This window comes from Eleutherodactylus coqui, chromosome 6 (genome assembly GCF_035609145.1).
Source record: "Eleutherodactylus coqui strain aEleCoq1 chromosome 6, aEleCoq1.hap1, whole genome shotgun sequence".
Taxonomy (NCBI): Eukaryota; Metazoa; Chordata; class Amphibia; order Anura; family Eleutherodactylidae; genus Eleutherodactylus; species Eleutherodactylus coqui.
The window spans coordinates 11,653,041-11,666,421 of record NC_089842.1 but is presented as its reverse complement, the minus strand read 5'-3'; the positions used below and the strand labels follow the sequence as shown (position 1 = coordinate 11,666,421).

The following is a 13,381-nucleotide window of genomic DNA, read 5'->3' as shown; positions in this document are numbered from 1 at the left end:
TGTAATGCCCATTGTCCAGGAACACTTGTAGAGGGCACAGGAGGCCCAAAGCAGAGTGTACAATCCTTCTGCAAGGTTGAGAACTTTTAGTCCCGGTAACAGAGTTCTCATCTTGGTGCCTACTGTAGAGTAAATTTCTCGCTAGGTGGCAGGGTCCCTACAAAATTGTTGAGAAGGTAGGCGACATAAACTATAGAGTGCACCAGCCAGGAAAAAGGAAGCCCTATCAAGTGTACCATGTTAATTTAATAAAACTCTGGAAGGATAGAGAAGCTTTGGCTACCTCAAGCATCAGGAGGGGTGGGCTGCAGCCTTCCTTGCCCGATGTTAGAGTAGGTGAGGCCCTCTCGGTGTGCCAACGGCAGGAGGCAAAAGAGTTTCTACAAAGAGACAGAGACAAATTCTCTGATCTGCCCGGTCATACACACGTCATAACACATGATATCATAACTGAACCCGGGATGAAGGTAAGCCTAAAACCGTATAGGATTCCAGAAGCCCGTAGGGAAGCAGTTTCTGCTGAAGTTAAGCGCATGCTGGAATTAGGAGTGATAGAGGAATCAAAAAGCGAGTGGTCAAGCCCCATTGTGTTAGTTCCCAAACCAGACGGTACCTTCCAAAGGTTAATGGATCGGATTTTGAGGTCTCACCGTAACTATTCTGCCGCGTACCTAGACAATGTCGTAGTCTTTAGTACCGATTGGGAGAGTCACCTTGGGAAGGTACAGGCGGTCATGGATTCCATAAAAGGGGCAGGTTTAACCTTAAAACCTGGAAAATGTGCACTAGCCCTGGAGGAAGCCAAGTACCTTGGCTATGTTATTGGCCATGGCGTCATTAAAGCCCAGGTCAACAAGGTAGAGGCCATACAGGCATGGCTTAGACCTTTGACGAAAAAAGAGGTTTAGAGCCTTTTTACGCATGACCAGGTACTACCGTAGGTATGTGTCTTACTTTGCCTCCATTGCAGCACCACTTACAAACTTGACAAAAGGGTGCAAGTCGGTAATGGTGGCTTGCACAGCCGAGGCCGAGCAGGCCTTTCAAAATTTAAAGTCGGCCCTTTGCCAACAGCCAGTATTGATAACGGCCGACTTCTCGAAAGATGTAGACGGATGCTTCTAATATGGGGTTGGGTGCAGTGTTGTCCCAGTTCATAAATGGGGAAGAACATCCAGTACTGTATTTAAGCCGGAAACTGTCTCCTGCGGAGAAGAATTACGCTATTGTTGAAGGGAATGTTTAGCAGTAAAATGGGCACTGGAAACGTTAAGGTATTATCTGTTGAGGAGAGAGATCAAATTGGTGTCAGACCATACCCCCTTGACCAGGATGAAGCAAAATAAGGAAAAGAATGCGAGAGTAACGAGGTGGTTTCTTTCACTTCAGAACTTCAAGTTACATACATAGCAAGACCCTTACGTGGGAGCACAGGCGTCAATGACATAGCATATAGGCATGCAGGGTCCCCACATCGTGGGTTACTCCTGGAGCTTCATGAGGCTGGATGAACCTTGTGGCTGGGAGTTTCCATCTTCCAGTGAAGCTTCTCTATAAGGAATAGCGCCTGTATGAAGTAACGAAGGACTCAGAAAGATAAGGCTAAAGCAGTTTATTGCAGGAGGAATAGAAAATAGATGGAGCTGCAGGACATATTGACCAGTATATCAATGAGCAAGCTAGAATTAAAAGGCTTGAAAACAGAAAACTCCTCAGGGGCGGGCCTAAGAGCACATAACATTTAGCCTGGTGTGCAATTACGTATAATAAATGGATACTAAATGGGGTCTTGATACAACTCTTTATCTACGGACTAAATTGGGGATGGGTTCCAGTGACAGCCATATTATCTGCTTTGCTCATTCACCTCGTGGGAAGAGCAGGAAGCCACTGAAGTTGCTACTGTTGTCTATTTGATTGATTCTTTGGTTCTTGCCGTCGGTTTCAATCCACACACGATCCCCCGGATCCAGATTGAGGACGGAGCCCCCTGAGTTGACCTGTGGGTGATTGCGCACATTCTTGTCACAGAAGCTCAGCAGTTTCTTTCCTGCCTCCTCTCTTTTCTTCATCCAGAGCTGAAGACAGAGGTCCCCCAGGGAGACCACTTGGAAGGTGAAGTAGTAATATCCAGCCTCCTTGCAGGTGAACTCCCCAGTGCTGCTGTCATAGACGTTCTCCTCATTGGTGATAATTTGGCTGAATAGCACTCGGTTATCTCTAGGCCTAGGCTGGATGGCCGAGAACGCTGCTCTGTGCTGAGCCTTTGTGTCCGCCACTGGTCCTTTGGTCCCTTTTGGGCCTTGATCTCCTGGAGGTCCTGGGGGCCCCTCTGGTCCGATGTAGCCAATTTTACCAGGCACACCAGGGGTCCCGGGATCTCCAGCATCACCTTTGCTTGCAGTCAGTCCCGTAGAATGACCAGGAGTACCTGAAGGGGAAAAAAAGCATCATGAAATGCACGCTCAGCGCAGATATCATCATCCTGGACTACATATTCTACACCCATTGCATAATATATCTCCTCAGAGCAGGGAAATACACTCTCTGATAGGTCATGTGTACACTGTCCTACCAAAAGTAATTGGACAATCAAAATGCGCATGTATTTCTATATGATAAATACTTAGTGGGACCCCTTTGGCCCCAAAGACATCAAGTACACTTCAGTTCAGTACGTTGGAGACTCTATTATGGTCTGGGGATGTGTTATGTGTCATGGTCTTCATTGGTTGTAGTGACAAGAACCATGAAGACGGAGTGATTGAGAGCGGGAAAGGGGTGCTGAGTCCGTCTTCAGAGAGTTCCAACTGTCGTCTACCTAACACAGAGCCACATGGAAGCACCTTCAGCTTCCATGAAGGTGAAGATGGAGGAAAAGCAGAGATATCCCATAGCGACTGAAGTCTGGATGTAAGTGGAGTGAGTCCCAAAACCCGTAAGAGAGAGCATTCAGAAGTAATTCTGTATAGAAAGACTCATCATAAAGGTATTGTTTCTGTGCGGCCGTCCAGAGTTAGGATCACCGTGTAGAAGTACGCTACAAGTCACATGCGTCTCCCGTACGGGGTGTCAGAGCTAATCCTTTAAGTAAATAATTGCTGCCAGAGTGTCTGTGGAGTGACCCTACCCCCTTCCTCCTCTGGAGTGCTCCCAGTCCAGGAGCGGTGCCATACAGGTAACGTGGACTGTAGGACCGGTTTCATCCTGTGTATCCTCCCTACCTCTGGTCTACTTTCACTGTCAAGAATTGTACCTGCATTACTGGGAATAATTGTTTGCTAAAGTTTATTCCTGAAGTAAAGTTATACCGGGCCCTAACCGTTCCTGGGGACCCGAGGTACTATACACACGTCTCTGTGTTCTTTTCTCTGCTGTGTAGCATACCGGTGTGTGGGAATGGTGGCGTCACGAGTGATAACTACTACCCCCCTCATCCCGTGTATAGGCATTCCCTATCCTAGGGGTATCGAAGGTGGCCTGCAATCCAGCTCTGGCTTTGGCTGCGTGTCATCCCTCAGGTAAGAGAGCCTGGTGAGTGCCGCTGTGACAAGCCAGCACTTATCCCTCCCAGCTCTCCATGTTGGTCAGGTGTCCAGGGCATCCCTCTGGGGTGTTGCACTTGCAGGATGCATGGAGGGAATCACTAGCTGAAGTCTATCAGACATTAGCAGAAAGTATAATCCAATGTCATTAATAATAATAATAATAATAATAATAATAAACTTTATTTGTATAGCGCCAACATATTCCGCAGCGCTTACATAGACGGGGGATACAGAAAGACAAAAGTACAAACATTACAGAACCACGGTTACATAGTAATCAATTGATGGAAACAATAGGGGTGAAGGTCCTGCTCCAACGAGCTTACATACTACAAGTAATGGGGGGATACAGAAGGTAAAGGGGCTGGAGATGTGCACGGTATGGTGGGGTGGAGATGGGCACGGTATGGCGAGGTGGAGATGGGCACGGTATGGCGAGGTGGAGATGGGCACGGTATGGCGGGGGGGAGATGGGCACGATATGGCGAGGTGGAGAGTGAGGGGTGATATACACATAGACGATGGTCAGACATTTAGCCGTGTGACGGCAGAAACAGTATGACTGCAGGAGCGGTTTATGATGCCTAGCAGGGATTGCAGTCAGTAGGTCAGGGAGCATGTTATCAGGCGGAGTACAGAGGGGTTTGTTTAGGGAATTCGGTATGCCTCCCTGAAGAGGTGCGTTTTTAGAGCACGCCTGAAGTTCTGCGAGTCCTGGATTGCTCGGGTAGCCTTTGGTAGTGCGTTCCAGAGGACCGGTGCTGCTCTGGAGAAGTCTTGGAGGCGGGAATGAGAAGTTCGAATTAAAGGGGCGCTCAGTCTGCTTTCGTTAGCAGAACGGAGAGCCCGGGCTGGTTGATGGATTGAGATGAGGGAGGCGATATAGGGGGGTGCTGCGCTGTGGAGGGCTTTGTGGATGAAGGCAGCGAGTTTAAATTGAATTCTGTATTTAACGGGCAGCCAGTGCAGTGACCGGCACAGGGCAGAGGCGTCCGAGTAGCGGCTGGACAGGAAGATGAGCCTGGCTGCCGCATTCGGGATGGATTGGAGAGGGTAGATTCTGGTGCAGGGGAGGCCGATCAGCAACGAGTTGCAATAATCGAGCCGGGAGTGGATGAGGGCAACAGTAAGCGTTTTTAGCGTGTCCACAGTGAGAAAAGAGCGGATTCTTGCGATGTTCTTGAGGTGCAGCTGACATGTTCGGGCCAGAGATTGGATGTAGGGGGTAAAAGAGAGATCAGAGTCAAATATGACCCCAAGGCAGCGGGCATGTTGTCTAGGAGTTATGGTGGCGCCACACACTGAGATGGAGATGTCAGGATGAGGTCGGTTAGTGGAGGGTGGAAATACCAGTAAGTCAGTTTTAGAGAGGTTTAGTTTTAGGTAGAGAGAGGACATGGTGTTAGAGACAGCGGACAGACAGTTAGTGATGTTTTGGAGTAAAGGTGCAGAGATGTCACGGGCAGAGGTGTATAGCTGGGTGTCATCAGCATAGAGGTGGTATTGGAGGCCAAATCTCCTGATGGTTTGTCCAATAGGGGCTGTGTAGATAGAGAAAAGAAGGGGGCCGAGGACAGAGCCCTGGGGGACCCCAACAGCAGGGGAAGAGAAGGAGAGGTAGAGCCAGCAAAGGAGACACTGAAAGAGCGGTCAGATAGGTAGGAAGAGAACCAGGAGAGGGCAGTGTCCTTTAGGCCAATGGAGCGTAGCATACTGAGGAGGAGTTTGTGGTCAACAGTGTCAAATGCTGCGGAGAGGTCGAGGACGATCAGTAGGGAGTAATGGACCCTCGATTTGGCTGTCAGTAGGTCATTGGATACCCTTGTAAGGGCAGTTTCTGTCGAGTGTTGAGGTAGAAAGCCAGACTGTAGGGGGTCTAGGAGAGAGTGCTCTGATAGGTAGCTTACAAGGCGGGAGTAAACCAGCCGTTCTAGTAGTTTGGAGATAAAGGGGAGGTTTGAGATGGGTCGGTAGTTGGCAGCATCAGTCGCGTCCAGAGTCGGCTTCTTTAGCAGTGGGGATATGATGGCATGTTTGAAAGAAGAGGGAAAGATGCCAGAGGTCAGAGAGAGGTTGAATATAGTGGTGAGATGGGAGATGACCACTGGGGAGAGGGATCGGAGGAGATGTGAGGGGAGAGGGTCGCTAGCGCAGGTGGTGGGGCGAGCAGAGAAGAGCAGTTTGGAGACTTCTTCCTCTGTCGCTGGTCTGAGTACAGACAGTGAGCAGGAGCTAGATGCAGTGCTGACAGGACTAGGGTCAGAGTTAGTCTGGGGTTGGGAAGTTATTTCCTGACGGATGTCATCAATTTTCTTTTTGAAGTAAGCAGCCAGCTCTTCGGCACTGAGATCCGTCACCGGGGGCTGCGGTTTAGGGCTGAGAAGGGAGTGAAAAGTATCAAAGAGCCGTTTAGGGTTGTGCGATAATGAGGAGACAAGAGAGATGAAGTAGACTTGTTTGGCGTGATGGAGGGCGAGGTTGTAGGTTCTGAGCATGAATTTGTAGTGGAGGAAGTCTGCGGACGTTTGTGATTTCCTCCACAGCCGTTCAGCACTTCTAGAGCACCGCCGGATGAAGCACGTTTGAGGCGTGAGCCAGGGTTGCCGTGGTCTACATCGGATGGCTCGGGTCCTGGGGGGCTTCATCCAGGACATGTTTGAGAGCGGTGTTGTAGTGAGCGGCAGCCAGGTTGGGGCAGGAGAGGAGAGAGATGGGGGACAGAGAGGACTGTAGGGATTCAGCAAAGTCCTGGGTGTGGATGGCCTCTAAGTTCCTGTAGGTACGGTAGGTAGGTGGGTCTGGAGAGATGTTAGGGAGCGTGACAGAGAAAGAGAGGAAGTTATGATCCAAGAGCGGGAGAGGGGAGTTAGTGAAGTTGGAGGCAGAGCAGAGCCGGAGGAAGACCAGATCAAGAGTATTGCCATCCCTGTGAGTGGGAGAGGCTGTGAGTTGTGAGAGACCAAGGGAGGAGGTGAGCGATAGAAGCTGAGAGGCAGATGGGGAGTTGGGGTCATTAGTGGGGATGTTAAAATCACCTAAGATGAGGGTTGGAATTTCACAGGATAGGAAGTGGGGGAGCCAGGCAGCAAAGTGGTCCAAAAACAGACGAGCAGCACCTGGGGGGCGATAGATAACTGCTACTCGCATGGACAGCGGGCGGAAAAGCCGTAGCATATGTACTTCAAATGATGGAAAGGGGATGACCTGGTAGGTGCATTTCGGGGAGAGAAGATCACCTTCTCCTCCGCCACGCCTGTCATCTGGTCTCGGGGTATGGGAGAACTGCAGGGGAGGCCGTGTCAGACTGCTGGATCCCCGTTTCTGTGAGAGCGAGCAGATTTAAAGATTTAGCAGTAAAACAGTCGTGGATGGTGGGGAGTTGATTAGGGCCTAAGGAGCCCCACTTAGTATTAACATATGGAAATAAATACTACTTGTGATTCTTCTCGGGTGTCCAATTACTTTTGGTAGGATAACGTATTACACATGACTCTGTGGTTGGAGACTTATACGATATCTGATATTCTGTTGGAGACCTATATGATATTCTGGTTTAAGACATATACAGCTTCAGTCAATCTGACTGGAAATATATATATATGACACGCAATGCTGTGGTTGGAGGCATATATGGCATCTGATGCTTGCTTGGAGATATGTATGTTGCGTTACGCTTTGGTTGGACACATATGATATCTGACCCTCTGGTTGGAGACATATGATATCTGACCCTCTGGTTGGAGACATATGTGATACGTTACATTTTGGTTGGAGACATATGTGACACGTGAGGCCCAGTCTCGTGGATCATTTTTAGAAGGTTGGGTGTGGGGCGGCCATATTACCTGGGTCACCATGATCTCCTTTCTGTCCTGACCGTCCGTCCCTCCCTGGTCGACCCGTCTCACCATCCTGTCCTTTGGCCACAGAGCAGTCCTGTGACTGGCACCAAATCAGGTAAGGAAATCCCAGCAGGATAAAGGTGAAGAACAGACAGAACCGCGCCATTCTGAGATTAGATAACATAGGAGGTCACACTGGAATAATGCTCCATGATATAATATCCATGTGGCTGTATAATATCATGTTTTGTAATACTATATAATGCTCTAGGATATGTGCTGTGCGCTAATACAATATCATCACTGTGTGATATTATGTGCTGCTCTATAATACTATATGATACTTCGTGATATTATGTACTCTACTGCAATACTATATAATGCTCTAGGATATGTGCTGTGCTCTAATACAGTATCATCACTGTGTGATATTATGTGCTGCTCTATAATACTATATGATACTTCGTGATATTATGTACTCTACTGCAATACTATATAATGCTCCCAAAATATTGAATGGTACTGTGAAATTATCTAATATTCCCTGACATAATGTAATACCGCATAACGCTCCTTGATATAGCGTACTGTGCTGTAATATACCACTCTGAGACACTGTACTGTAATACTGTATAATGCTCCATGATATAATGTAGTGTAATAGTATATAATGCTACATGATATAATGTACTGTACTGTTTTTCCAAGAAGTCACCCCTTTGAGAAGACCAACCCCTTATCCGGACCAGTATTCTACATACTCGCCATCTTATAGAGAACCTCCCACTGCATGGCCACTTTTCAATTCATTTTTGGGAAAGAGGTTTCACTATATTATATAATGTGTGGTATAATATACTGCATTGTTATGAAATAAAATGCTCTATAATATATTTTCTAAAATACTATATAATGTACAGTACCGTGATACTATATAATGTTCCATGATGTAAGGTAATGTAATACTATCTAATGCTTTATGATATACTGTACTGCAATAGTATATAATGCTGTAGAATGTAATGTGCTGTAATACTATATAGTATAATATATTGTATTGCAGCATAGTATATAATGTGCTGCAATACAATGTATTATATTGTATTGCAGCTCACAGTATATTATAGCACATTATATAGTATATAATGCTATATAATGTGCTATAATACTCTATAATGCTCTATGATCTAATGTATTGTGCTGTATGATATAGTATTATAGTACAATATATTATATCGCTGAGCATTATATATTGTATAATATGCTGTATTACAGTATAATGATCTACGATATTATGTGCTGTACTGTAATACTAATATAATGTACTGCACTGCAATACTAATGCTCTAGGATATAATATACTGTAATACTATGTAATGTATATATTCTTATGCTTTATAGAGAGAAGATGATGGACGGACCTGATGACGGTCGTGGAGATGTGCTGCAGCCTCTGAGCGCTCCCCTCTCCTCTTATAACTTCTGCTTCTTACACACAGTATACAAAGGGGAACGACTCAGTCATGTCAGAGGGTGTGAAAAAGAGCCACGGAATATACCAAGGGTGAGCCCCCAGACACTTAGGGATCAATCAGGGGAGTAGCTAAAGGCTTAGGGGCCCAAGTGCAAACATGCAGTACGGGACCCCCCTTACCCGTACCCGTACCCATACCTAGACCGTGCTGCAGACAGCTGCACAACTAATTTACATACATGATCTAACCCCTTGGTGTAAACTTTCCAAACATGACTCATTTCCTGGATTACATGAACATGTGTTTGTAGCCCCTTGGGCTGTTCAGGTTATTGTTGCATTTTTGAACCACAATTAAAAAACACATAAAAAACCAGCATGCGTTATTAAGAAACTGCACATTATTGAAAGACGCGTGTGGATGTAAACAATATATGTGGGTATTTTTAAAACCGAATGCAGGTTTTTGATTCTTTTTTAATTGTGTGTAAAGAATGCAGTCATTTACAGGAGATACCCAGGTTATACCAGCATGCTCCATATCACTATATACCGGAGATACCCTGGTTATACCAGCATGCTCCATATCACTATATACCGGAGATACCCTGGTTATACCAGCATGCTCCATATCACTATATACCGGAGATACCCTGGTTATACCAGCATGCTCCATATCACTATATACCGGAGATACCCTGGTTAAACCAGCATCCTCCATATCACTATATACAGGAGATACCCAGGATATACCACCATGGTCCATATCACTATATACAGGCGATACCCAGGTTATACCAGCATGCTCCATATGACTATATATAGAAGATACCCAGGTTATACTAGCCTGCTCCATATCACTATATACCGGAGATACCCTGGTTATACCAGCATGCTCCATATCACTATATACCAGAGATACCCTGGTTATACCAGCATCCTCCATATCACTATATACCGGAGATACCCTGGTTATACCAGCATCCTCCATATCACTATATACAGGAGATACCCAGGATATACCACCATGGTCCATATCACTATATACAGGCGATACCCAGGTTATACCAGCATGCTCCATATGACTATATACAGAAGATACCCAGGTTATACTAGCCTGCTCCATATCACTATATACATGAGATACCCAGGTTATACCAACATGATTCATATCACTATATACAGGAGATTCCCAGGTTATACCACCATGGTCCATATCACTATATACAGGGAATACTCGGGTTATACCAGCATGGTCTATATCACTTGTGACAGTAAAAAAGGAGAACAATTCAGCACTTCTCAATATAAATCTACAGGAAAACCATGGCTGCAACATAGAAGCAGAACCAAAAGAAGTGGCGACAGCACTCAAAATACATTTGTATCAGAAATATACCAAATGACAGCATACAGACTAACCTCATGAAATAATGCAAAGTTCTTGGTATATAATGTGATCAAATCATATTGGCCCATCCGGGAAGTGCTGAACTTTTCTCTTTTTTTATTGTACGAGGTTGTGGCTGCCGCCACCTGCTGGTGCCGCCCATTTACCTTCTGTCCTTCCTATTGGACCATATAAATGGTGTTCTACTTTCCCTGGTTTTATTTGTAGGCTTAGCCACAAGAGAGGAGCATTTTTAACCCCTTAGTAACCACCCCATTGCCTTTTTATGTCCTAGCTAAGTGACTTTAATCCTTAGGGCCGTAAAAACACGCTTGCCCTGAGGATTAAAGCCACAGGGACAGTGGAGGTAACAGCTCCATGCCGACAACCTGGAGCTGTCAGGGAGGGCCACGGGGAGCGACCCCCGGTCACATGATCGCTGCTATCCACCGGATAACGGCGATCGAAAAAAAGTGTTAAAGAAGTTAAATAAAGTTAAAGATTCAGCACCCCTCATGAATCAGATCTGTGAGGGGAGCTGAAAGTGCTCACCTCCATCCCCCGCGATGTTCTGGTCCTTTCAGGCCTTACATCGCCTTCTGCGCATGCGCGCCAGACGTAAACGCTTGGCATGTGTACCGAAGGGCTCACAGCCTGGGAAATTTTAAATCTCTTTGGCTCCTGGCTAACATGTGTAGCCGAGGGCAGAGAGATAACACCGGGAGCCGCTGTATGCGGTTCCTGGTCACATGATTGCCGTTATCCAATGAATAACAGCGATCATTAAAAGTAAAAAAAAGTGTCAAAAGAAAAAAAAAAGTCTTTATCCGTGGACGCTGCCTCGGCTTTTGCGCACGCGCCTGTCACTGTAATGGCGATTACATGCACACAAGCCACGGATTTAAAATCTCCCTGTTCCTGGTTACCAAACGGAGCCGAAACCCTGGAGATCTCACTGCGTGGGGTGCGGTACGAGATCCCTGGTCACGTGATCGCCACTAACGGCGATCAAGTAACAGTAAAAAAAGTTAAGGGGATCCATGAGGGGAATTGAAATGACTTACCTAAGTCCTCCAGCAATGTGCCCCAATAGGGTCTTTATCCGCGGACTTTTCCCCAGCTTTGGGGCATGTGCCTGTTGGCAAAATGGCAGACGTAAGCGCAGAAGCTGAGGAGGGCCCGGGAAATTTAAAATCTCCTTGCTCCTGGTTAGTAAAGGTAGCCGAGAGCCTGGAGCAGTGACTGAGTACTGCAGTGAGCTGCTCCTTTCAGTTTGGGCCTTGCTGTGCATACGGACACAAGATTAGGGCCACAATGGATATGTCTCTGAACACAGGACGAACAGGGGGATCCAATTTGGGGTGCAAATCTTCTCTTTCATGTGCACGATAGAAAAAAAGTCGTACGACTTTATAGCACCACCTGTGAAGATTTTCAGGGAGCAAGGGTGTGTGCGTGTGTAGGGGTTTTGAAATATAAGCCCTATCCTGAAAATAAGCCCTAGCTGCAGTTTAAAAAAAAAACAAAAAAACATCACCTAAGAGGTGCTGTAAATTCCGGTGTGCGTCTCCTCTTAACCTCCGCACTTGTCTTCAGTCTTCTGCCAGCCCTTCCTGGATTGGAGGATCAAAATCCCTGATTCCAGGAAGGGCTGGCTGTGATTGGTTCAACGAGCACTGGCTCTAATTGGCTGAGCCTCGGAGCTCGTCAACCAATCACAGGAAGGATTGGCAGAAGACATCAAGCAAGTGCCAAGGAGCTTTAGGAAAGAAGACACGCCAGAGATGACAGCGCGTCTTAGGTGATGTATTGTTTTTTTTCTGCAGCTAGGGCTTAGTTTAGGGATTTGACAGTAGGATTTCCTACTGTCAAAGTTGCATTGCACCGCACGAAAACCGCAACTGAAAGGAAGGCTCCATAGTTGAAACATGGGCTACAAAATCTCACAAGTCGCGGGCATATCATGAAATCCACAAGGTTTTTGACTCGCAATGTTGCATGCTACAAAACATTGCTAATGTGGAGGAACCCATAGGAAAGCATGAGCTCCTCATACATGTGATTTGTAGCATTGTTGTAACGCGTGAAAATCGTGCGACTTTGTCGCCTGTGTGAAAGAAGCCTTAAAATGGGGTTATTTTTGGGGGTATCTATCATTCTGACACCTATGAGCCTTTGCAATCTTGGCTTGGTGCAGGAAAACTAAATGTTCCTTGAAATGTTAATAATCAATGTTAAATTTGTACGTCTCCTAAATAGTTTTAAAAAAAGCTAAAGTTTTTCCAATGTGCTTCCAGAATAAAGTAAACTGAGGAAAATATATATCTTATCAAAAATGTTTCCACATGTTTGCACATATTTGACATATTGCAGTTGAAAATGTGAATAAATGACTATTTTTAAAAAATTTTTTCCCAATTTCGGCACTTTTAATAAATATACACAAATTCTATCGGTCTATTTTGACCACCTAAATGAAGTACAGTATGTGGCGAAAAAACATGTCAGAATCACTGGGATATGCAAAACCTTTACGGAGTTATTCTATGTTAAAGTGACACATGTCCGATTTCCAGAATTTGGCTCTGTCACTAAGGGATTAAGATTAGATCACCTGGTATTAGTGTTGGGACCCATCTGAAAGCTCGGTCACCTGGACTTTGGCAGTTGGGCCAGTATGATGTGATCACATTATATACCAAGAGCCTTGCATTATTAATGTGGTTAGTCTGTATGCTGTCATTTGGTAGATTTCTGATAACAAATGTATTTTGAGTGCTGTTGCCGCTTTTTTGGTTTCTATCCCTTGTTGCAATGCAGTACACAGAATGGCCTGCAGAGGGCTGTAAGACAAGCATTCTGGGTGGTAATGGACAGCTGTATGGCAGTGTTTGGAGAAGGTAAAACCTCCAGACATTGAATTTGACTGCTGTAAGCCAGAGCAGAGCTGCTGCTGGAGCTCCTCCCTGGGAGAGAAGCTGGAAGGAGGCTGCAGGCCTGAGGTCTATGGTGGACCAGGCCGGGGTTCTGCCAACAAGTCTGACAGGGAAGGACGCCCCTAGACTGACACCTGATGGGCAGTGCTGTGACGCGTAGTGGTGCTAGGCCACTGTGAGAGATAGATCTG

General features: G+C 46.1%; 1 protein-coding gene across 1 annotated transcript; it reads right to left on the bottom strand.

The window, feature by feature from the left end:
• Positions 1-1,597: 1,597 nt before the first annotated feature.
• Positions 1,598-8,953, bottom strand: C1QA (complement C1q A chain). The gene is made up of 3 exons (XM_066606211.1): positions 8,812-8,953; positions 7,394-7,557; positions 1,598-2,431 (listed from the first exon to the last, which is right to left on the bottom strand). The coding sequence occupies exons 2-3, from the start codon at positions 7,554-7,556 to the stop codon at positions 1,860-1,862; spliced, it is 735 nt and encodes a 244-aa protein (XP_066462308.1). The 5' UTR covers position 7,557; positions 8,812-8,953; the 3' UTR covers positions 1,598-1,859.
• Positions 8,954-13,381: the final 4,428 nt, after the last annotated feature.